At 40.7% G+C, this 24,561-nt stretch overlaps 2 protein-coding genes across 6 annotated transcripts in view; one reads left to right on the forward strand and one right to left on the reverse strand.

Annotated features, from left to right (window-relative positions):
* The window catches only part of GNG2 (G protein subunit gamma 2), a 132,900-nt gene that overhangs the window by 54,496 nt on the left and 53,843 nt on the right, over positions 1-24,561 (reverse strand). The gene's annotated exons all lie outside the window — the stretch shown is intronic.
* On the forward strand, positions 524-1,421 carry LOC120853098 (cytosolic iron-sulfur assembly component 2A-like). Its single transcript, XM_040226738.1, has one exon. The coding sequence runs from the start codon at positions 561-563 to the stop codon at positions 1,041-1,043; it is 483 nt and encodes a 160-aa protein (XP_040082672.1). The 5' UTR covers positions 524-560; the 3' UTR covers positions 1,044-1,421.

Below are 24,561 nucleotides of genomic sequence, written 5' to 3' on the forward strand. Positions count from 1 at the left end.
TGCAGCACCCCAGGCCTTCCTGTCCATCACCAACTCCCAGACTTCACTCAAACTCACGTCCATCGAGTCAGTGATGCCATCCAGCCATCTCATCCTCTGTCGTCCCCTTCTCCTCCTGCCCCCAATCCCTCCCAGCATCATTAGTTAAATGAACCCAGTTCATCTCACAGAAGTCTAATTAATACTCTGACATTACAGAGACACTGAAATTCCTGGGATTTGGTCCAAAAAACCCTAACATCAATAGTCCCACTTGCTTGTGAAGTGCTTTTTATTGTAAGAGTTCTACATATATACAAATGTCAGAACAGAATCTTACATAAAAGTCTGTAAAAATTACTAAAGTTGTGGTCTGGTGAGAACAAAGAGAGCACACGGTTTATATGAATGGTGGTTTGGTTCATACCGTTTACTGTGATGGTGCAAAGGCTGGCAAACTCAAACACCCAATAGGGACTTCAGAGGAGACTTGGTATTTCCATACAGTGTTCTGGTGTCATGACAAAACCTTATGAATTGGGCTCGGATGGGACAGTCGCCAGGGATGGCGGAACGTAAGGATGGAGCGGGTGTCCGGACTGCTCTCTTGGACACTGAGCAGATTCCTGTGGCTCTCTGGCCTCTCTGAGTGGGGAGCTGCCCGGCAGCCCCAGATCATGGAAGAGAAAGCGCTAGAAGTTTATGATTTGATTCGAACCATCCGGGACCCAGAGAAGCCCAATACTTTAGAAGAACTGGAAGTGGTAACGGAAAGTTGTGTGGAGGTTCAGGAGATTAATGAAGACGACTATTTGGTTATTATAAGGTTCACGCCAACGGTACCTCATTGCTCTTTGGCGACTCTTATTGGGCTGTGCTTAAGAGTAAAACTTCAGCGGTGTTTACCGTTTAAACATAAGTTGGGAATCTACATTTCTGAAGGAACCCACTCAACAGAGGAAGATATCAACAAGCAGATAAATGACAAAGAGCGAGTGGCGGCTGCCATGGAGAACCCCAACTTACGGGAAATCGTGGAACAGTGTGTCCTGGAACCTGACTGATAGCTGTTTTAGAGCCACTGAAGTATAATCGTTTGATATATTTGTTTAAAGTCTTTGTAAAATGTAAAAGATTCATGTTTAATACATAGGTGATTTGTACCTCAGAGCATTTTTTAAAATGATGATTTCCAAGCAAGATTTAATTATCAGGTAGTACTTAGTTTGTTCAATGTCTAACATTCTCAGGATTTGTAACCCTTAAATGATCAGACAAAAATATTTTCTAGTTATTGTGTGTAAGATGAGTTGCTATTTTTCTGATGCCCATTCTGATGCTTTTCTTTTCAAAATATTTACTGCGCCCAAGTGTATTCATTTTAAACCATTACTCTGTAAAATAAATAAAACAGAGATGATTCTTGTAAAAAAAAAAAAAAACCTTATGAATTTAATTACACAAGGGGACCTGTTTGTCATTTATGAAGAACACCAAAAAGACATAGTTCCAAAACTTTCACTCTTCCTTTACCTAACAGATCATTCTTTCTCAACAACTGGGTGGCCTGATTTAATGTAACTGTCTATTACACAGAAGTCTTGCCAGACTTCTGGCACTATTTTCCTTTGGCATCTCAGTGTAATCAAGAGATTTCGGGTTTGCCTACTTAAGGTGTCAAGCAATACAGGGAGCCAGGGGTAGAACAGAAAACCAGACACAACGCAATTTCCAAGGAGGTCCCACTCTAAAGGTAAAGATGCTGAGACAGACCCATAAATAGGCAATTTCAACATAGCATCTTGTGCACTATGAAAGGAGAAAACCCAGGGTATAACAGAGGCACCTAGGAAGGACATCTAACACATTTCTTTTCCAGAAAGAGAGAAAGGAAAAAAAAAATGAGAGTTTATAGTACTCACACGAAATACAGTGATCTGTTAAGAAAGAATTTCTCTCTAGGTAGTGGGTAGTGGTTGCCAGGGGCTGGGGTGAGGGATACAGGAAGACATCAGTCAAAGGGCATAAACATCTAGCTATAAGACAAATAAGTTCTGGGAATCTAATGTATAGCGTGGTGACTATGAACATACATACACACAAAAAAGGTAATTATGTGAGGCAATAGATATGACTAACTTTATTGTGGTAATTATTTCACAGTTATACATGTATCAAATCATCGCATTGTACGTCTTGAACTTAAACAATGTTACATGCAAATTGCATCTCCATAAAGCTAGAAAAAAAGAATCTGGTACATAAAGAGCCCCTCTGGAAAACAAAAGTACTAATAAAAACTTGTTTCATAATACCTGTGTTGGGGACATTGTGATTCAATCATGAATAATAAAACACTAAAGTACAAAAACTAATAAGAATAATTTTCTCTAGCTAATCAATGCAAAGCACTGATAGCATGCTCAGTATACAAGTACATAATTGAACCAAGTCATATACTTAAATGAAATGGTTCAAGTGAAAGTGAGAAAGGCATGGAACTTAATTTAAGTATGTGACAAAAGCTCATAAGAGAAGCAGAAAAGAAAGATGCCAACAGTCTTCTCCAGCTTTGGAAATGAATTAATAATCGATCCTCGGCCACATACATGATCAAGACAAACTGAACCAGTGGAACTGCAATTTGAGCCAGTGACATGAAGAATCAGACCCTCGTGACTTCGGAGTTCTAATATTGTTTACTGTTACTTATACAATGGCATCTGGGTCTTAATCGAACCAGAGACCCTGACTGACACAAGAAAATCTGAATAAAAAGACTTTTAATACTATAAAATTGGGAAAAGGGATTCAGAGAAGAGTGGTGATTATAATTTAACATGACCTCAGCACCGAATAAGCAACAGACATTTGATCTCAGACAAAATTATTTCCCATATTGCTGAACTGACTAGTCACTCAGAATTATCTGATCAAATGGAACCACTAATGGTCAGAGGAGACAAAAAATGAGCCCAGCACAGCCCCGGAAGGAGAGAACACTCTTCTCTTCATTAACAGGCCAAGGAAAGGAATCAGATGAAGTAAGTTTGGCAACTTGACCCAATTCAGAGAGCGTATCCGTCTCCACCAGCTGCCTCTTTCTGACTGGAGAAGACCTTGTGAAAGGTGCCCACACACTGAGTTACTGATCAGACCATGAGTTAAAAGAATGAGCCTGAAAACAGAGAAATACAGACACCTGGCACTTATATCCAAGTGTTTTCTCAAATGGATTATTATCTTTTAGTGATTTTAATACCAAGACTATTATAGTGAAAAGTGAAAATGCATGTTGCCAAGTTGTGTCTGACTCTTTTGCAACCTCATGGACTGTAGACCGCCAGGCTCCTCTCTCCATGGGATTTCCCAGGCAAGAATACTGTAGTGGGCAGCATTTCCTTCTCCAGGGGATCCTCCCAACCCAGAGATCGAATCCAGGTCTCCTGTATTGCAGGCAGATTCCTTACTGTCTGAGCCACCAGGGAAGACCTGTTATAATTATTATAACTATCATGAATGTTAGTCTAATTTTTATTGAATTAAAAGTCATATCAATAGTTGATGAAGGGTAACAAAAGAAACCATTCAAAAAATCAGAATCTCTAACAGGGATCAGCACTGGAGTCACTGTGCTCCTGTGTCAAAGACCATTTTTGGTCAGCCATATACTGGAACATGAAACTTTGGCCTACATATCTGTCTACTATACCCCCCACCCTCCCACCATTAGTCCAAAGTTCATTCTAGAGTCAGATATAAACCTTCTGTTGTTATCCTAACATAGGAATCTGCTGCTGCTGCTGCTAAGTCACTTCAGTCGTGTTCGACTCTGTGCGACCCCATAGACAGCAGCCCACTAGGCTCCTCTGTCCCTGGGATTCTGCAGGCAAGAATACTGGAGTGGGTTGCCATTTCCTTCTCCAATGCATGAAAGTGAAAAGTGAAAGTGAAGTCACTCAGTCGTGTCCGACTGTTAGTGACCCCATGGACTGCAGCCTACCAGGCTTCTCTGTCCACGGGATTTTCCAGGCAAGAATATTGGAGTGGGTTGCCATTGCCTTCTCCAACATACGAATCTACTTCTGCCTATAATTTCTATGACTTGTTTAGAAGGTAAGAGATGGGATATTTTTAAAAGTTAAGATCTAAAATCCACTATTTTGCTTTGCTCTTCATGATTTTTCTCTAAATAAACTTAAATGCGGTGAGTGAAGCAGAGTGTTATAAGCAAACATAATGTCAAACTGAGGATTTCAAAAGATTTGGAAGACAGCAAAACAACCCAGTGTAACTTATCATAGCCAACAGCAGATCTAAGAGCTCACTAAATATGAACAGATCACTTTTTTAAAAATGACATTTTCATTCTCAATGATCTGAGATCTCTGTTCTTCTCAAACCCTCATTTAGCTTCCAAAATAAAAACACAATCTGTCACTTCCTTGGATCCTTTCCCTTTTGGGCTCTACTCTGTCCTCACCTCTCTAAGTATAATTAAGGCTTTTGATAAGAGAATCTGAGTAGCAGGCCCCAAGAACAGTGTGTCCTCTGCACTTTCTCTGCAACGGCCATGCCACTTGTTCAAAGTACAGGGAGACATGGAACCCATCCAAGTTTAAAGTCACACTACTATCTTTCAGTTGGATCTTTTGCCCTATATTCACTGGTTGAGTTTCTTAAACATTCAGCCTCAGTTTTGTCAACTGTAAAATGGATATATGAAAGTATCTAGTTCTTGAGGTGAGGTGAAGTCGCTCAGTCGTGTCTGACTCTTTGCGACCCCGTGGACTGTAACCTACTAGGCTTCTCCGTCCATGGGATTCTCCAGGCAAGAATACTGGAGTGGGTTGCCATTTCCTTCTCCAGGGGATCTTCCCAACCCAGGGATCGAACCTGGGTCTCCCGCATTGGAGGCAGGCGCTTTAACCTCTGTGCCACCAGGGAAGCCCGAGTTCTTAGGGTAGGTTAAAGTAACCTGTGAGGTTAAAATAAGATGAGTCCTGTTTGCACGGCGCTAGTACAGTGCCCCATACACAGTACATGTTTAACAACCTCTGGTTGTCCTTGTGAACACCAGGGAGGAGAGACTGGCTGCACCAGCAGAAGTAGACAAGAGCATTACTTATTTTGAAAGCTAAGTGGGGCTAGTGTTGACCATTTACAGTTTGGGCAGATCCTGGCTGTGAGAAATATTATACTCAGAACTGCATGGTGTGTGTCTTGGGGTTGTCTAATAATTGAAGGTAAGTATCATCTAAGGACTTTTTCCTCTATAGCAACTTGGGCCAATAGTCAGAGGCTATTCTGACTTCAAGTTCCCGATGCTGAACCACAGAGCAGAACTTTGTTTTGACATTTACTCATCTCTTTCTTCTTCCTTCTCTCTCCTGATATGTGATCATTTCAAATCCTGAAGTCATTCACTGAGGTAACACTATAGACCTGATCTTCTTAGATGGCTTATATTTCAAAATTTCCTCCCCCTACACAGTTCTTCATCTAGTAACTAATACATTAGTAAAATGTATAATGATGTGCCACTGATCTCGACTAAAATTATTCATAGGGATGACTAATATTTAAGTAGTACTTCATCATTGACAAGAGGCCTTCCATGTATATTATGTCATTTTGACTTCATAGCTGTTTGGGATGGCAAAGCAGATGCCATCATTCCTATTTTCAGACTAGGAAACTAGGGTTTAAATTAATGAACTGACTTCCTCTAGTCCATGAAACTGTTAAGTGGACCTTACGTTAGGAACTTGGGGCTTCTGGGTTGGTCTGTGAAGTAAATCAGGACAGAAAGCTGCTGTTTAAAGTAATTCAAAATGGATTAAAGATCTAAACGTAAGAGCAGAAACTATAAAACTCCTAGAGGAGAACATAGGCAAAACACTTTCTGACATACATCACAGCAGGATCCTCTATGACCCACCTCCCAGAATATTGGAAATAAAAGCAAAAAATAAACAAATGGGACCTAATTAAAATTAAAAGCTTCTGCACAACAAAGGAAACTATAAGCAAGGTGAAAAGACAGCCTTTGGAATGGGAGAAAATAATAGCAAATGAAGCAACTGACAAACAACTAATCTCAAAAATATACAAGCAACTCCTGCAGCTCAATTCCAGAAAAATAAACGACCCAATCAAAAAATGGGCCAAAGAACTAAATAGACATTTCTCCAAAGAAGACATACAGATGGCTAACAAACACATGAAAAGATGCTCAGCATCACTCATTATCAGAGAAATGCAAATCAAAACCACAATGAGGTACCGTTTCACGCCAGTCAGAATGGCTGCTATCCAAAAGTCTACAAGCAATAAACGCTGGAGAGGGTGTGGAGAAAAGGGAACCCTCTTACACTGTTGGTGGGAATGAAAACTAGTACAGCCACTATGGAGAACAGTGTGGAGATTCCTTAAAAAACTGGAAATAGAACTGCCTTATGACCCAGCAATCCCACTACTGGACATACACACCGAGGAAACCAGAATTGAAAGAGAGACGTGTACCACAATGTTCATCGCAGCACTGTTTATAATAGCCAGGACATGGAAGCAACCTAGATGTCCATCAGCAGACGAATGGATAAGAAAGCTGTGGTACATATACACAATGAAGTATTGCTCAGCCATTAAAAAGAATACATTTGAATCCGTTCTAATGAGGTGGATGAAACTGGAGCCGATTATACAGAGTGAAGTAAGCCAGAAAGAAAAACACCAATACAGTATACTAACGCATATATATGGAATTTAGAAAGATGGTAATGATAACCCTGTATGCAAGACAGCAAAAGAGACACAGATGTATAGAACAGTCTTTGGGACTCTATGGGAGAGGGAGAGGGTGGGATGATTTGGGAGAATGGCATTGAAACATGTATAATATCATATATGAAACAAATTGCCAGTCCAGGTTTGATGCATGATACCCTAGGATGCTTGGGGCTGGTGCACTGGGACGACCGACCCAGAGGGATGGTACGGGGAGGGAGAAGAGAGGGGGGTTCAGGATGGGGAACACGTGTACACCCATGGCGGATTCATATTGATGTATGGCAAAACCAATACAATATTGTAAAGTAATTAGCCTCCAATAAAAATAAATAAATTTATATTTAAAAAAATAAAGTAATTCAACATAGTGAAACAAAGATATGAAGGAACAAACAGTGTAAATAAAGAGATTTTTAAAAAAAGAAACCTGAAAAGGCTATAGAATATATAATTACAGAATGAAGGTGGGGCTGGGGGTTTAACTAGCTTTGAGTAGAGAATCTTTCTGATTTTTGCTGCCCAGTGTCTCAGGGTATCTGCTTGGGTTGAGAGAAAAGAAGAAATCTGTGCCTCTAAAAATCTCGGCCTTTTCTTCTACAAGCAAGGGTTACATTCCATTTTTATCTTAAAGTCTCATCCATTTTGCATTCTATTCCATGTTTAATATAAAATTAAAAAAAATAAGATAGAGTGAAACTTTTACCATATTAATCCTGGTACATGGTTACATTCTCCCAGTTTATAAAGCTGCTATGAAATTCAGCTGGAGTCCTAAATACAAACGTTATTTCATTTAAATCTAAAACATACACATAATATATAAATATATTTTAAATGTTTACATATCTTATATATTATAAAATTTATATATTTATGTTTTAAACATAGATACAAAATATATATTTATCAATATAGAATGGAAAAATGAAAATGTGTATACATATGTATTGTATATATATGAAAAAAAGTAAAACTATTTGATTTCACAGCTTCCAAAAAAATGTTGTGAGTCGGTAAAACCAACCATCTCTTTACCCCCACAGTTCAGATTCAAGGTCTGGACTGTGTGATGACCTCTATGTAATTCTAACCTAAGACCCAAGACCAAGAGGGAACTCTCTCAGAATAGCTCTGCCTCACTTGGGGCACCACCCTGATGGTTCCAACAGGAAATGTCACAGACTGGTTTAGCAGGGTACCACTTTGCAGACCTGCAACAGAAAGAGACCTTAAGTTCCAACCATTTTCTACTTAATACCTATTATTTTCTCTGATCGGTTATTTTTAAGTAAGGCATTTTATGAAAAATAAACTTACTCTGTACACGGGAAATCATTAAAGCAAGTTATTTGGTAGAAAGGACCACCTCGCTCAGGAAACATGCATTGGTCTGTTTAAAGGCAGAGCTCCTAGGGCTACTCTGGGAGGGCGTATACAGGGCGGCATGCACCCTTCCCTCCTCCTCCCCTGGCGCAGGCCTGGATGGAAATTAGCAGTTGCAGCCTGTGACTAGGCTCCATTGAGCTGTCCCACCCGCGGCTGCTCAGGAAGCACAGGCCAGCAAACAGAATGAAAGGGGCCTTTATAAATTGGAGTCGGTTATTTCTGAAGCAGACTCTCACATAAAGACTTTTTTGTTTCTTACTCTTTAGGAAAAACTGAGCTCCTTGTGAACAGTCTTTGGAGAGGGAGGAGAAACTGAAGATGGGGAAGAGGCTCATCAGAGATGCTACGCGCCTGGGGATGATGGAGGGGCAGTGGGAAGTACCGGAGGCTTTTCTGAGTAAATGTTCCTGTGTCTGGTGGCTGGTTGGGAGTGGGGTCCTGGTGCGTGGTCAGGGCTAAGAGGTGTTGGCTGGTCACAATCACTCAGGGTCTTTTCCCCCAGAGAAGGGTTGATCTCTGCAAGGAACAATAAAGAGGAACCCTAGGGCCCTGATCTCCAGAAAAATGTCAGGCAACTAGTTTTTCTCTGAGTTAATTATCTTTTTTTCCTTGCTTTTTATCTAAAAAAACTACATTTTCCCCTCCTGCTGTGCCACACAGTATCTTAGTTCCCACCCGGGATCGAACTCTTACCCCATGTAGTGAAAGGGCAGAGTCTTCACCATTGGACCACCAGGAAAGCGACTACATATTAAATTTTACAAGATTCACAAACAATTTTCTTCCCATCATACTATGCTAGTTTGTCTCTTTTTACTAAAGAAGCAAGATCTTCTAAACCAGCAGTCCCCAACCTTTTTGGCACCAGGGACCAGTTTTGAGGAAGACAGTTTTTCCATGGACTGGGGTCAGGGGGATGACTTTCAGACGATTCAAATGGATGCATTTATTGAGCACTTTATTTCTATTATTATTACATCCGTTCCATCTCAGGTCATCAGGCATTAGACTCCAGAGGTGGAAATCCCTGTTCTAAACCATTTGGATATCCCTCAATCTAAGGAATATGTAGGAAAAGGCTGCGTAGAGTTTTACAATTTGCCTTACTTGGCTGTCACATGATTATACACATATGCACACAGGAAAGAAGATATATACAGGCCATCAGTTTATTCTTTATTAATTAAACAATTCAGGTACCAACTGAATCCAGGCAGTATTTATGAAAATAGAACAAAGAAAAAAAATGATACGATTTCAGAGATTTAAAAGCATGAAGAAATAAAGAGAAAAACTATGCTGCTTATTACAACTCTGCATTAGCTTCATTAACACAGAATCTGCAGCAGACAGAAGTCAGCTAAAGTTAATGCTTATAATTTTTAAACGAACTTGTTTGTGATTTGAAAACTCCTTCCCAAGTTCAGTTAATGAGGTCTCATTAAGTTGCTTAAAAGAAAAAAAACTCATTGCCTTAAAAGAATCCACATCTCAGCATCTTTGGTCCCGGCATTTATCTCTGCTGCCTCATGGTACTGGCTGCACTGCGCGTGTGACAGAATTACGAAGTAAGCACTTTAATATCCTGTACATATCCAATACCCAGAGACTTAATTATCTTCATGTGTCCTAAGAAAGAAGAGGCCCTATGGGCATCCAATAGAGCATTCTATGGTTATAGCCCCTCTTCCAGCAATAAGCAACTGCCCCTTTAAACCATGCTGAAACAAAGGGAGGTGTGATAGGAATAGAGGAAATGTGAATCTTGGAACCTACACACTGTTCTGTTTAGATGTTTGCTCCAGTGTCTTGAGCATTCTGCCTCTACTGGAGTCTCATCCTTTAGAGATAATTTTCTTTCAGAGGATATTGATAATAGCAACACTCTTATTGAGCACTTACCATGAGGCAGCACTGCTCTAAGTTCTTAATTCATAGAGTCCTCCTGCTATGCGGTAGGTACTAATATTATCTTCCATTTTTGGAAATGAATGCACAGAGAAGTTAAGAACCTTATTCAAGCTCACAGCCAGTAGGTGACAGAGCTGGTATTTAAATTCTTACATCTGGTTTCAGAGTCTGTACTAAATTATATACTATACTATATAGTCTTTCAAGACTTTGGATCTGAAAGGGCTTCAGAAATGATCTCATTTTAATTCTCTTATTTTATAGAAGAAAGACTGAGATTCAGTGAAGTTAGGAGACTTATCTTAACTTAGGGACATACAGCAAGTTCAGCAAAGTCCACAGTACAACCAACATCACTCCAATCCTAATGAAATTTGTACACACTGTTCTCTTCTCTCTCTGCCTTCTCCCTGGTCCTTAGTAGAATTTAGGTCTTCCTAAGGAGCTAGGAAGACAAACTCATTGGAAAAGTCCCTGATGCTGGGAAAGATTGAGGGCAGAAGGAGAAGAGGGTGTCAGAGGATAAGATGGCTAGATGGCATCACTGATGCAATTGACATGAAATTGAGATGGTGAGGGACAGGAGATGGTGAGGGACACAGAGGCCTGGTGTGCTGCAGTCCTTGGGGTCACAAAGAGTTGGACATGAATGGGCAACTAAGCAACAACAAGGAGCTAGGTATCCTTCTCAAAATTCCACATTGCCTTTCATGTTTCCATGACCCCAACAATCGTGTTTCATCAGGCCTCTGTAAATTCATTATATCTTGGTTAAGAAAGATCCATATTGACAGCAACACAGGAAAAATTCACTATTGAGGCATTCTTGTTATCTTTCACTGTCAAATAGGATGAAAGGAAGAAGAAACTAAGAACCATTCAAGGAAGACTATTCTAAGAGCTCAAAATCCTAATGCTCACCTGTCTTCCTATTATATATCAGGGCACCCTGTTACCATCCTCCTGAAGATTTCTGTATCATAATTTGTAAATACACACACACACACACACACACAGACAGAGTTGTGTTTTTATTTTCTGCCTCGCCAGCTAGACTGTGAGCTCCATGAGGACAGAGGCTTTATCTATTTTTATTTGCCTATAAATGTCTAGAACCTGGTATATAAGTGTTCAATTAATATTTGTTAAATGAACATACAATGAAAACTCAGCAACAGTTTTAAAAGATAATGTTAGGCTGCTCCATATTTTGCCTAACAGACATCTGTTTTTCAGGCCCTGTTACCTTTACCCAGTCAATGGACCACATCCATTCCCTAAGGCTGAACATGTTCTAACAGTCCAAGTCTTAAGTAGCAGAGGCCTAGTTGGCTCACAAATCTATCTTTCATTCACGGTCCAGGAACTCACTGAGTGGGACTGGCTATACTGTTAAACCTCAATCATCAAACTAAGTAGAAGGAAAGACCAGTCTAAAACATCTAAGTCATGGGATATACTGTGGGGGGAATGTATAACTGACCATTGAATAGCTTGAGGGTTGGGGAGAAACCCTCCTCACAGTTGAAAAATTGGGCATAACTTATAGTCAGCCCTTCCTACACATGGTTCCTCTGCATCCACAGTTTGAAATCTGAGGATTCAAATTATCACAGATTGTGTAGTACTGTAGTATTTACTATAAAAAAAAACTGCGTATAAGTGGATCCATGTAGTCTGAACCCACATTGTTCAAGGGGTCAACTGTGTTACTTTTAAGTTTCAGGGTAACTTAAAGTATGTGAGCAGAGTTTTCTGCTAGATATTTCTCTGAAGACCTGCTTCAAAGACCAGATAAAATAACTTGGGTTTGGTATGTTCACTTTTTATATGGCAAGAGCTGTTTCAAAAGACCTTAAGGATCTTCAAAAACAGATTATTCTTTTAATATTTTAAATGTTACTCCTACAATCTTGCTTACACATTACTGCATTATAATCACTTGCATTATTATCCACAAAGAAAAACTTTGCTGAGTAAAATTAAATGTCAGTCCAGTCACTATCTGAAATGAAACCAACTATGAATTAATGGAATTTAAATTGGCCTAAAGCTTTTACTCTAGCTGAATTATAAAAAGTTTTTTAACTTCTATTTCCTTAATGATGATATATAAGAATTTCTCCAAAAGATAATGCCTTGTTTTTTAACTCTTTCACAATGAAGAAAACACAGTCAAACAAGCGGCATTAATTTTGTGTGTAAGTAACCAATCTGCTTTAGTTTCTATTCTATAGCTGGATCTGAGTAAAAACTGTCTCATTTTTGTGCAATATGTGTTAGTACATTTATTTAGTTACTTATTTTGAAAAGTGTAAGTTATTGGAAAGTGAAAGTGTGAAACTGAAAGTCGCTCAGTTGTGTCCAACTCCTTGCAACCCCACAGACTGTACAGTCCATGGAATTCTCCAGGCCAGAATACGGGAGTGGGTAGCTATTCCCTTCTCCAGGGGATCTTCCCAACCCAGGGATTGAACCCAGGTCTCCTGTATTGCAGGCGGATTCTTCTCAAGCTGAGCTACCAGGCAAGCCCAAATTATTGGAAAGAGAATGTACAAAACATAAGGTAAGCACTCTCTTATGGTGACCCTGCCAAAGATGAACAATTGCTTTTATTTTTAGAAAATACCTTTGACTTGCTGTACAGCAGAAAATAACATGACACTGTAAATCAACTATAGTCCAATAAAAATGCAGTAAAAAAATATAAAAAATATCAAGAAAAGAAAATACCGTTGAATTAGTTGGGATGGATAGATATTTTAAAAATTTAGACTCGTCCCTTAGCCTCATCTCATCCAGGTGAAACTGAAAAGTCTGCTCTCTTTTTAAAATGAAGACAGGAGTCAACTTTATAGTTTTAAAAGTGCTCTCTCCTGGGACTTATGTTTACATGGGAACTACTAAGCAGCAGAACTGGCTGAAAGCTGCTCTGTGCAGTGCAGAGATAGCGCAGCTCTTCACCAACGTGTACGACCACATTTGGAGGATACGGCCAAATCTTACTAGGTCACAACCTTGGCAGCTGTCTTTGACACCGTCAAATAAAAATGCTCTGGGAATCACTTCTATCCCACTGTATCCAGCTGTTTTCCCTGTCACTTCTGGCTCATTACCCTGGAGCTTCAGTCTTCTTTCCTTTTCTGGAGAGAAAAGTGGGGCCTGGTTGTTAGTTTTTAATATAATATAGTGGGTCTGATGATTAATAAATGATCAAAAATCCAGATTTGCTTTTGATTGAAATACATATGGCTAAATTGCTCAATGGTATGGTTCTGGTTTTTGTTTTACAGCCTGATTTTGACTTTCAGGGAACAAGAAAACACCCTTGATTAATTCTAAATGCCTTTCATCAGAGAACATTCAGTACATGCAAGATTTATACCATTCTCTGGATGTTAAGTGGGCTTCCCCAGTGGCTCAGTGGTAAAAGAATCCACCTGCAATGCAGGAGCCACAGGAGACGTGGGTTCAATTTCTGGGCCGGGAAGATCCCCTGGAGGAGGGCATGGCAACCCACTCCAATATTCTTGGACAGAGGAGCCTGGTCAATTTTAAGTAATAAAAAAGACACAGTTCTAATAAACTCAGCACCAGGTTAAGTTTCTGGCTCTAACCCCATAGAATGTGTTGTGTCTTGCAGGAAGATGCCAGAGGATGTTGCAGTATGAAGAAAACCAACCACATCTTTGCCATCCAACACATGGAATGCAGTTTTCTTGTGCTCTCCTCCTGGGGCTTAGCAAGTACATCTATGGAAAAATCAATCCTTCTCCATCACTCTTCCTGGCAGTGGCTGGGTTTTGCTGGGAAGTGTTGGTTGGAATACTGCTGGTATTTTGACTCCAGAGCATTTGGGGATTGTTTTCCCTTTGGATGGAAGAAATTTCAGAAAGGCAGTATCATTTTGAAAGGGAGAGGGATTAGCTGAAGTTGCATTCACATGCCAAAGAGCTACCAAAGGCTTAAGGAAATCCATTAGACCGTGCCTTCCCTAGCCACCTCCTCCTCCTTTCTAGCTACCAACTGCTCTTTGGTTTTTAGAAAATACATTTGTGTAAGTAAAAATCTGCCTTACTCTCGGCAGACTCAGCCTACCTGTTACCCAAGTACCCCCAGACAAATGTAGCAGTGTATATAAAATCAGATTTCCAGCGATGGGTAAGGTCTGAAATAGATTTTGCTTCTTAAGCCTCATGAGCAGGGAACACCTGGGGCATCCAGGTAATGTTCCCTGCATCCTTCCCATTTGGCTGGGCCTTCTGCCCGGCCTCAACCCCCAGTGGCCTCACCTTCCTTCCTGAATCTTAATAAATGCTATTAGATACAAAGCTGGAGGAAGAAATGGCAACCCACTCCAGTATTCTTGCCTGGAGAATCCCGTGGAGAGAGGAGCCTGGTGGGCTGCTGTCCATGGAGTCACACAGAGTCAGACACAACTGAAGCGACTTAGTAGCAGCAGCAGCAGATAGGAAGCAGCTTTCAAGCTGGCAGATGGGCCTGGAACCTTGACACAATTCACTACCTGACATCCCCGGTTCATCGCATGGCACCCCGGGATACCAACACCAACTTGACTGTGGCCCAAGGCACCCTGCTCTGCCCCCACCACATAGCAGGAGGCTGGGTCTCCCTGGGCCCCACTCCTATGCTCCTGGCTTTCTCCTCTATCACCGACCTCTGATGAAGCGGCACTAGCTACAAATCCTGTTCTCCCAGGGGAATGTGTTTAATTTGATTAATTTCCATTTCTTTCTTTTTCAGAATTATTTTGGTGGTAAAATTTTAGCACTCTAAGATGTTACAACACTGGTATCCTGGAGACTGAAATATGAAATAACAGCACAGAATAGGTCCTTGTGGGAAGCCAACATGCAAATTTTCCTACCATGTTCTGCCAACAGGGCACTATTCTCAGCTATTCCATACATCTCTGGGGGCAAATAATGGAGACATTCCAGCGCCCACTCAATCTCTGTGTTTTTTTCTGTCTAAAATAATAATAGAGCTAAAACATGGCTTTCTAGCTAAAATTCGTCTTTTATTAAACACTATCAGCTACCACTCAACACAAGGAACTTACATATAGAAATAAAATGATTATGTAGATAGAATGATGCCTGATATCATTAACTGAATCATTCTTTATTCATTTGATGCCTACTCTATGTAGTATGTTGTATAGTAGAGAACAAAGAAATAAACAGGAAGAGTTCCTGTTCTCAAGGAATTTATCTTCGAGGTTGAGTTTTATATTCTCTTGCAGCTCCACTGTATCCTTTGTATTTCTAATGCCTCCTGTAAAAATGACAGTAATTATAGGTTATTCTTACAATAAATACTGTTGTTACTTGTCACCTACTGTCACACTCCCAGGGGAATGAAAAAGCCCAGAGGTGGAGTTCTGCAGTGTTTCTACCTGAGAAAAGGAGTACAGCATTTGGTTCCAAAGTTCTAAGAACATGACCTTTATTTCACAAATGCATGCAAAAATGGTTAATCCATGCTAAGTATATGTTCCTTTCAAAGAACTAATTCAGAACAATGTGAATTTTTCCAAATAGCACTTCATCACAAAACATTTTAGAAAAACATTAATATTTTTTCAGGAGAAATTATATTAAGGGCCTAACGTTCATAGAAAGTTTTTTCCCAATACAAATATCACTTTAATCTAGCTAGGAAGGAAGGCATTGGCAAGGATTGGAGCTTGCTTAAAGAGTGGGGTGAGCCAGACCCCATAGTGACAAGTCTACTAGAGAAGAGAACAGGCAGCTGTTAATGTATCATATTTACCCATTTCCCCCTAAGTTTCCATTTATCCCAGGATTAATTTGTTTTCCTGCTGATTCTCTAAATCTTCCCATATCCTGAGAGCAACTTAGATGTCTTCTGTGAATTCATTTATGCTCTTTGTTCTTTTCATTTTATTTGAGGCAGTAGCAGTTTACAAGGAACAAAACACATTATAAGTCAGTCAAAACTGCTACACTGAAATACTTCCTTTTCCCTCATAATGGAGCAGAGGCACATTAAGATAAAACATAAATTTGTCTTTCTTACCCATAAGCTAGTTAACAGCTTTGACAAGCCTCTTTTCCTTTAAGGATGAGGTCCTTATTCTAAGAAAAGAACAAAGATGAAAGGGAGCATAGGGAACAGATCACTGAACTGATTAATATACTTCAAGTTCTAAACATGGTCAACGTTTCTGAATAGCTGAGGCACAACAGTAAGTACTTTCCAGAGTTGCATAGTTTTCTGACAAGGCAAAGCAAACTCATAAATGGGAAGAAATGCCCCTGAAGTTAAACCCAAGGGGGAAATCATGAAGTGATAGGCTCTTCGGCCCTTCTTGATGGCAGAGGGCAAGGAAGTGAGCCATGACAGGAAGCTGTGGGTATCTTTTGTCCATTTCTCCTGTCTTACTGAAAGAGCTTCCGATCATACTATCTTCAGCTTTCTTCCAAAGCTATGAATATGTGAGTGACTCTGGTCAATATTAAAGACCAAATCAAAACTGTATTACACTTAGAAAAAAATCCCCAAACCAATATTCAAATAAAGTGTGATCAAGCTACCTAACCAGTAGGAATCTGTCCAACAAATTTCATCTGCAAGAGTAACATTTCTCTCTGTTACTGGACTCACCAGATCACAGCTACAAAGGATCTCCTTTAAACTCCTTTATTTAGGTATTCCATTTACAAATGAATAAATGAGTGATAAGCACCCGAAGTACATTAATCACATAGTCTATTTAAAGCTTTAGCTACATAAAAACTGAGGACATCTCATTATTTTCAGATAGTGTTACATGGGGCTCAGCACCCAAGATGATTCACCAAACTTCCTGTCAAAACAGTTTCCATTTGTTCGAATTTCGTCTCCATCCTGGGCATCCTAAGCAGGAAGGATTCTTCAAGAAGATTCAAGGAGACACATCTCACACGCTAGTAAAGTAATGCTCAAAATTCTCCAAGCCACGCTTCAGCGATATGTGAACCGTGAACTTCCAGATGTTCAAGTTGGTTTTAGAAAAGGCAGAGGAACCAGAGATCAAATTGCCAACATCCGCTGGATCATGGAAAAAGCAAGAGAGTTCCAGAAAAACATCTATTTCTGCTTTATTGACTATGCCAAAGCCTTTGACTGTGTGGATCACAATAAACTGTGGAAAATTCTGAAAGAGATGGGAATACCAGACCACCTGATTGGCCTCTTGAGAAACCTATATGCAGGTCAGGAAGCAACAGTTAGAACTGGACATGGAACAACAGCCTGGTTCCAAATAGGAAAAGGAGTACATCAAGGTTGTATATGGTCACCCTGCTTATTTAACTTCTATGCAGAGTACATCATGAGAAACGCTGGGCTGGAAGAAGCACAAGCTGGAATCAAGATTGTCGGGAGAACTATCAATAACTTCAGATATGCAGATGACACCACCCTTATGGCAGAAAGTGAAGAGGCGCTAAAAAGCCTCTTGATGAAAGTGAAAGAGGAGAGCGAAAAAGTTGGCTTAAAGCTCAACGTTCAGAAAACGAAGATCATGGCATCTGGTCCCATCACTTCATGGAAAACAGATGGGGGAAACAGTGGAAACAGTGTCAGACTTTATTTTTTTGGGCTCCAAAATCACTGCAGATGGTGACTGCAACCATGGAATTAAAAGATGCTTACTCCTTGAAAGAAAAGTTATGACCAACCTAGATAGCATATTCAACAGCAGAGACATTACTTTGCCGACTAAGGTCCGTCTAGTCAAGGCTATGGTTTTTCCTGTGGTCATGTATGGATATGAGTTGGACTGTGAAGAAGGCTGAGTGCCGAAGAATTGATACTTTTGAACTGTGGTATTGGAGAAGACTCTTGAGAGTCCCTTGGACTGCAAGGAGATCCAACCAGTCCACTCTAAAGGAGATCAGTCTTGGGTGTTCTTTGGAAGGACTGATGCCAAAGCTGAAGCTCCAGTACTTTGGCCACCTCATGCAAAGAGTTGACTCATTGGAAAAGACTCTGATGCTGGGAGGGATTGGGGGCAGGAGGAGAAGGGGATTGACAGAGGATGAGATGGCTGGATGGCATCACCAACTCGATGGACATGAATTTGGGTGAATTCCGGGAGTTGGTGATGGACAAGGAGGCCTGGTATGCTGCAATTTATGGGGTCACAAAGAGTCAGACACGACTGAGCGACTGAACTGAACTGATGGTCACTGAGGTCAGTGTTTCTTTATCCACATCTCTTTGGGCCTACTGAAGCTGTCTAGGATGGCAATCCTCTTCCATTTTACCTTGATCTGATAACTATTTCTTGTTGCCCAATGACCCCTATGCAATGATGCTGCCATATCTGGCAGCCTCTAGCTGGAATAAGAGTGGAGACAGACACAGAGAAGCGCAAACATGGAACCACTACATCCTCAAGCAACAAGATAATGGCAACTTAAATACCTTCTGCCAAAGTACATAAAAAAGCAAGCAAGCAAAACCCTGAACAAAAACAAAAAGCTTTGAACCTTATACTCAAAACAGTGACTCCCAGTATTAAGCACACAATTGGAAATTCTTACCCAAACATAGCTCAAACAGACCTACTAAATATGGCAAATTGGGTAAAAATTTGAAATTGGGCCAGAAAGAATTTTGTGAGTCCCTTATAAAATTCATTCATACAAATTAAAAATAAATCATTTGGCTATTTGTAGACATGATATGGGCCTAGGGATGAAAATATGTTTGTCAAGAAACTAAATGAATTATTGGCACTGGTCTTTATTGAGGAAACCACTGGGGAGATTCAATCTGAAAATAATCTTGGGAAAGAGAAATGCTTGAGCAATTCAGTCAACAGTGGTCAATGCGCATAACATTCTCGACCGGACTGACTAATTGCATCTAGAGAAGTTACCAGGCCAAGATGGCTCTACTCAAGAGTTTTAAAGAGAAAGTAAGGGTGAAGTTGTGTAGCTATTGGCCAAAGCACCATTAAAATCAGTAAATGTGAAAGACGCCTCAAAATTGGGCAAATTTTTAAAGTGGTTAAAACTCATAATATTAAAAGTATGAATAAAGTCATTGAAGGTTTATTTATCAACTCCTGTTAAGACACTGGACAGACTCTGGAAATTTCTCATTTTAATTTCTGAATAAAAGAGATACATTCCCACTTGATGTGGTGGTTATTAATAGTGGTAATTATAGAAAACAGTTACATAGAAACTTGTGGATAGCTTCCATGTAACTACATAGAAAACAACAGAGATACTATTAATACCTATATGACATTTCTTTCTCATATAATACCAACTTTTTCCTGATTATAAAATAGTACATGTCACTTGAAAAAAAATCTGAAAAATTCAGAGAGGTTTAATATGAGAAATATAAAAAGCATCTTTAATCCTACCACATAGAGATAAATTTTTAATGACATTCTTTCCATTATTTTTCACATATTTGAAATGAAACACATCAATGAAAAAATATTTCACATGTACGTGCAAAATTTTTGTTGTTGTTGGATCAGTTTCAGGGGCATATGGAAGGCCTGGATCTTAACATTAGACTTAAAAATGTTACTTAAAGGTTGTAAACTTCACTCCCACAGAAATTTACAGCTCTGCAGCAGTACTAACAGCCATGAAACTCATCTCTATTTGGCGCACCTCTTTCCCATCTGTTGCTTCCCTTCCCTACAGCCTTTCTAGGTTTCTGCTGGTCCTGTGGATGACAGGAGAAAAGATCACCAAACCCTGTATCACACTTCCATTGTACAGATGCCATCAGTAGTAACTGTGGTTTTACATTCTTCCCTTAAACTTTATTTTTATATGTGTCTATTTTTCCCCAACTTTAAAATTTTAATTGAAGCACAGCTGACTTACAATGTTGCATTACTTTCAAGTGTACAGCAGAGAGATTTAGCTACACACACACACACACATATATATTTTCTAGATTCTTTTCCCTTATAGGTTATTACAAAATATTGATTATAGTTCCCTTTGCTACACAGTAAGTCCTTGTTGGTTATCTATTTTACATATAATAGTATATATATCATATGTTAATTCCAAATTCTTAATTTATCACTCCCTACCTTTTCTCCTTGGTAACTGTAAGCCTGTTTTCTATGTCCATGGGTCTATTTCTGTTTTGTACTGTACAGAAGTTCAATTCTATATATTTTTTTAGATTCCACATATAAGCAATACCATATGATATCCCAACTTATTTTTTTTTAATTGGAAACATACAGAAAAGTTGAAAGAATAAAACCATATATTCTGAAAGAGATGGGAATACCAGACCACCTGACCGGCCTCTTGAGAAATCTATATGCAGGTCAGGAAGCAGCAGTTAGAACTGGATATGGAACAACAGACTGGTTCTAAATAGGAAAAGGAGTACATCAAGGCTGTATATTGTCACTCTGCTTATTTAACTTATATGCAGAGTACATCATGAGAAACGCTGGACTGGAAGAAACACAAGCTGGAAACAAGATTGCCGGGAGAAATGGGGAAACAGTGGAAACAGTGTCAGACTTTATTTTTTTGGGCTCCAGAATCACTGCAGATGGTGATTGCAACCATGAAATTAAAAGACGCTTACTCCTTGGAAGAAAAGTTATGACCAACCTAGATAGCATATTCAAAAGCAGAGACATTACTTTGCCGACTAAGGTCCATCTAGTCAAGGCTATGGTTTTTCCTGTGGTCATGTATGGATGTGAGAGTTGGACTGTGAAGAAGGCTGAGCGCCGAAGAATTGATGCTTTTGAACTGTGGTGTTGGAGAAGACTCTTGAGAGTCCCGTGGACTGCAAGGAGATCCAACCAGTCCATTCTGAAGATCAGCCCTGGGATTTCTTTGGAAGGAATGATGCTAAAGCTGAAACTCCAGTACTTTGGCCACCTCATGCGAAGAGTTGACTCATTGGAAAAGACTCTGATGCTGGGAGGGATTGGGGGCAGGAGGAGAAGGGGATGACCGAGGATGAGATGGCTGGATGGCATCATGGACTCGATGGACGTGAGTCTGAGTGAACTCCGGGAGATGGTGATGGACAGGGAGGCCTGGCATGCTGCGATTCATGGGGTCGCAAAGAGTCGGACACGACTGAGCGACTGAACTGAACTGATCATCCACCTAGATTTAACAACTGTCACTTCTGCCTTCTATGTCTCCCTACCCACCACGTGAAACTAGACAGCAGATATCAGACGGCTCTATGTCTGAACATTTCAGCAGTAGCATCCCTTTGAAAGCAAAACTCTTAAGATTACAGGTTAAGCAAACTCCCAGCAGAGTGAATGAACTTTAGCAATTTATCTAAATATTTATTTTAGCCTTTCCTAGGCCATCTCCCACCTCAGGGGAAAAAAAAAAAAAACCAAGCCAAGTAGCTGAGATATAGACTGCAACAAGATATGTGGTGTAAAACTCTTGGGAAGAACTGCCCATATGATGTTCCCCTGTTTGGCGACTTTGGCCTTATACTACAACTACTGACATATTAGAAGAAAGATTCTATGTGGTAACCCTGCAGGGAATAACTCTTCTCTAGAATGTCAGATTTGGTCAATTTTGCAATTCTGTTCTGAGAATTTCACTCCTGGCTAATGAAAGGGGACATGACTCAATCCACAAAAGGGGCTCTGCCCTGGCCATGGTGGCAGAGTCTGGTGCCCTGACCCATGGCAGCCTTCACTAATCGGGGCAGCTGTAGCAACAGCAGAAAGTGACAGCCTCTCCCTCACCTAGGTGAGCTCAGGAGGTTTCAGTGAGGGTGTAACAGTCTCAAGAGATACTTGGTATTTAGTCTGACCCACTAGAGATTTAGGGGTAGGGGGTGAAGAGGGCCAGAGGTGTGGTGGTGGAGGGCAGAGAGGCTCACTGTGCTGCCCAAGGGAACTTAGTACTCTCACCTTCCTCTTCCGGCCATTTCTGCCATATTTCCCCCATCCTTTCTTGCCCCTCTCCCAATAATAATGAAAGCTAAAGTTTATATACGGCCAAGAGCCAATGTGGCAAAGCGGTTAAGAATCTGAGCAGTGGTCCAAGCCAGGATGTGACCTCAGACGGTGGATCTCCCAGGCCACGCACAGTTGGTTGATCAGTTCTGTGACTTCCCAGGTCAGGGCACAGGGACACCAAGGTAATGCTCAGGGACTATTCCATCTCCTGCCCCATAACAGAATTTTCTCATTTATTGTCCCCACCCTAAACACACACATGTGCGCAAGTTTTAATAAAGACTGACATTACAGGCATGACACCATGAAAGCAGCACACCGAGCCATGGGATGCTTTTTGTCTTGTGTGTTTACAGAAGCTGAAGCTGATCAGTTTGCTGAGCAGCACCGGCAGGCCCCAGCACAGTTCCCAAGCCCCCGACTACATTCCCTTCTCACTCTTCAACCGCATCCCTGGACCAACCCTGAAGCTAGGTGTTCTCAACCTTACGCCTCTTTGTTACATAATGACTCAGAACTGACTCGAGTGGCAGTCACGCATTTCAGAAGTTCAAGAACTAGAGACCAAAGGGAGGGAAAGTAGGTTGTTCTGGAAGCTCTGCCAGTTAATTCCATGTAGACAGGTGACCCATATTATGTCAATTAAATGCCGCTTTAGAGGCATGCTGCAGTGGGCTTTTTAAAACATGGAGCGTTCTAAGGTTACGTGGAGTTGGATTAAGGTTTGCTGAATGCACTCTGTAATTCAATTAACAGAATTAGAGATGGACTTTTGTTGGAATCCTCCCAGGCGGCTGAAAGGCAAAGTGGGGCGCAGACTTTTAAGTCCATGAGGGTAGAAAGGAGGGCCCTGGTAAGTCTGCTCTGCCCCTGCAGTGAGTGCCATGAGCAGTAGGGGGTCCTAACCCAACAGTGCTCTGCCTACAAAGCCAAGGTGGTTAATGAGGGGAAGGATGGACGTGGCTCAGGATGCTATTGGGGCCTTCTTATCCCAGGGACATCTCTCCTTTCCAGTCCAGTGTCCATCACTCCCCTCCAATCCCTGTGTCTGCCTCTTTGAACATTTCCAAATTCTGAATTTCTTTTTTCAAACTGCTTCTTCTAGCGAGATGTATAGGCCCTGCATGACCTGGCCCGGGGTCCCACTCTAACCTCATCTCTCGCTATGCCACCACTGGCCTTTTATAGTTTCTCAAAACAGCCAAATGCCTTCCCACCTCAAGGCCTTTGCAGCTATGCTTTTTGTTACTTTGTTTTCTGTCTAAGCAGTCAACCCTACTGACCTCAACTCATCTTTTAGATTTCCACCTCCCTGGCTTATTCCTAGACAGAATTACAGTTTGTAACTGAGTTTGGAATTATTTGATCATTGACCATCTTCTCCACTAGACCGACAGTTCCATGTTGATGCCTGTTTTGGATCACGATTATATACGCAGAGACTATGTGGGTACTCAATAGGTATTATTTGTTGAATGAACCCATGAATCAATGAATGAATGAATGGTCTCTTCAACTAATGTGAAACATTAACCTCAACTTACACATTAGTGGCTGGTATCAATGAATTACTTTTCTCAGATAATTTGATTTCAAGGTGTCAAGCAAAGCTATAGTGAGGTTTCCAGCAGGAATGGTGGCAGGCTGTTGACGAGAACTGGGGAAGCTGCTTTCTATAACACTCTTCTCATCTATTCTATTCCTGTCCTCACCGATGGACACCTGAAGATGTCAGAGTTATCTCAGCAAGGGATACACATTCCCAGTGTTCATACTCAAGGTGGAGAAGCCAAACTCGGGTTCTGGATCTATGTGCAGAGGGGTTTCTGCTACGTGGGGACAAGGCATTCATGGCTCCTCTTCACTCTCCCTGATGGCTGCCCTGGTCTCACTGCAGGCCTTTCTCCTTTCTGCCAGATTTCTCTGCCAAATGAAACACCTTCCTCAAAATCACTGCAAAGTACAGCAAAGGGAAATAACGCAGACATTAGAAGGCAGGGGTTTTGTCACCACTAGAAAGAGTGTAAGTACACTGTTTTCAGCAGACACCTCAGTGGTATCTACTAAATTTTTAATGCACTACCTTTTTACTCATGAATTCACTTTGAAATTTTACCCTGAAGAATTCTTACACAGCATGCAAAGATATGGGATTCCCAGGTGGTAAAGTGGCAAAGAATCCACCTGCCAGTGCAGCAGATGTGAGAGATACAGGTTGATCCCTGGGTTGGGAAGATCCCCTGGAGAAGGAAATGGCAACCCAGTATTCTTGCTTGGAAAATTCCATGGACAGAGAAGCCTGGTGGGCTACAGTCCATGGAGTCACAAAGAATCAGACACGACTGAGCACATGCACACACGCAAAGATACGTTACAAACATGATTCTTATTTCATCAAAAGATGAGAGAAAAACAACTGTCCAACAGCAGGAAATGGTTAGATAATCTGATACAGTTATCCTATTATGATCATTCAATAAAATATTATGCAGCTAGCAAAAATAATGAAT

This window comes from Oryx dammah, unplaced genomic scaffold (genome assembly GCF_014754425.2).
Source record: "Oryx dammah isolate SB20612 unplaced genomic scaffold, SCBI_Odam_1.1 HiC_scaffold_26, whole genome shotgun sequence".
Classification (NCBI taxonomy): domain Eukaryota; kingdom Metazoa; phylum Chordata; class Mammalia; order Artiodactyla; family Bovidae; genus Oryx; species Oryx dammah.

What these genes read in the sequence shown, in the direction of transcription:
- LOC120853098 (XM_040226738.1), top strand. Translation starts at nt 561, where the DNA reads ATGGAGCGGGTGTCCGGACTGCTCTCTTGGACACTGAGCAGATTCCTG.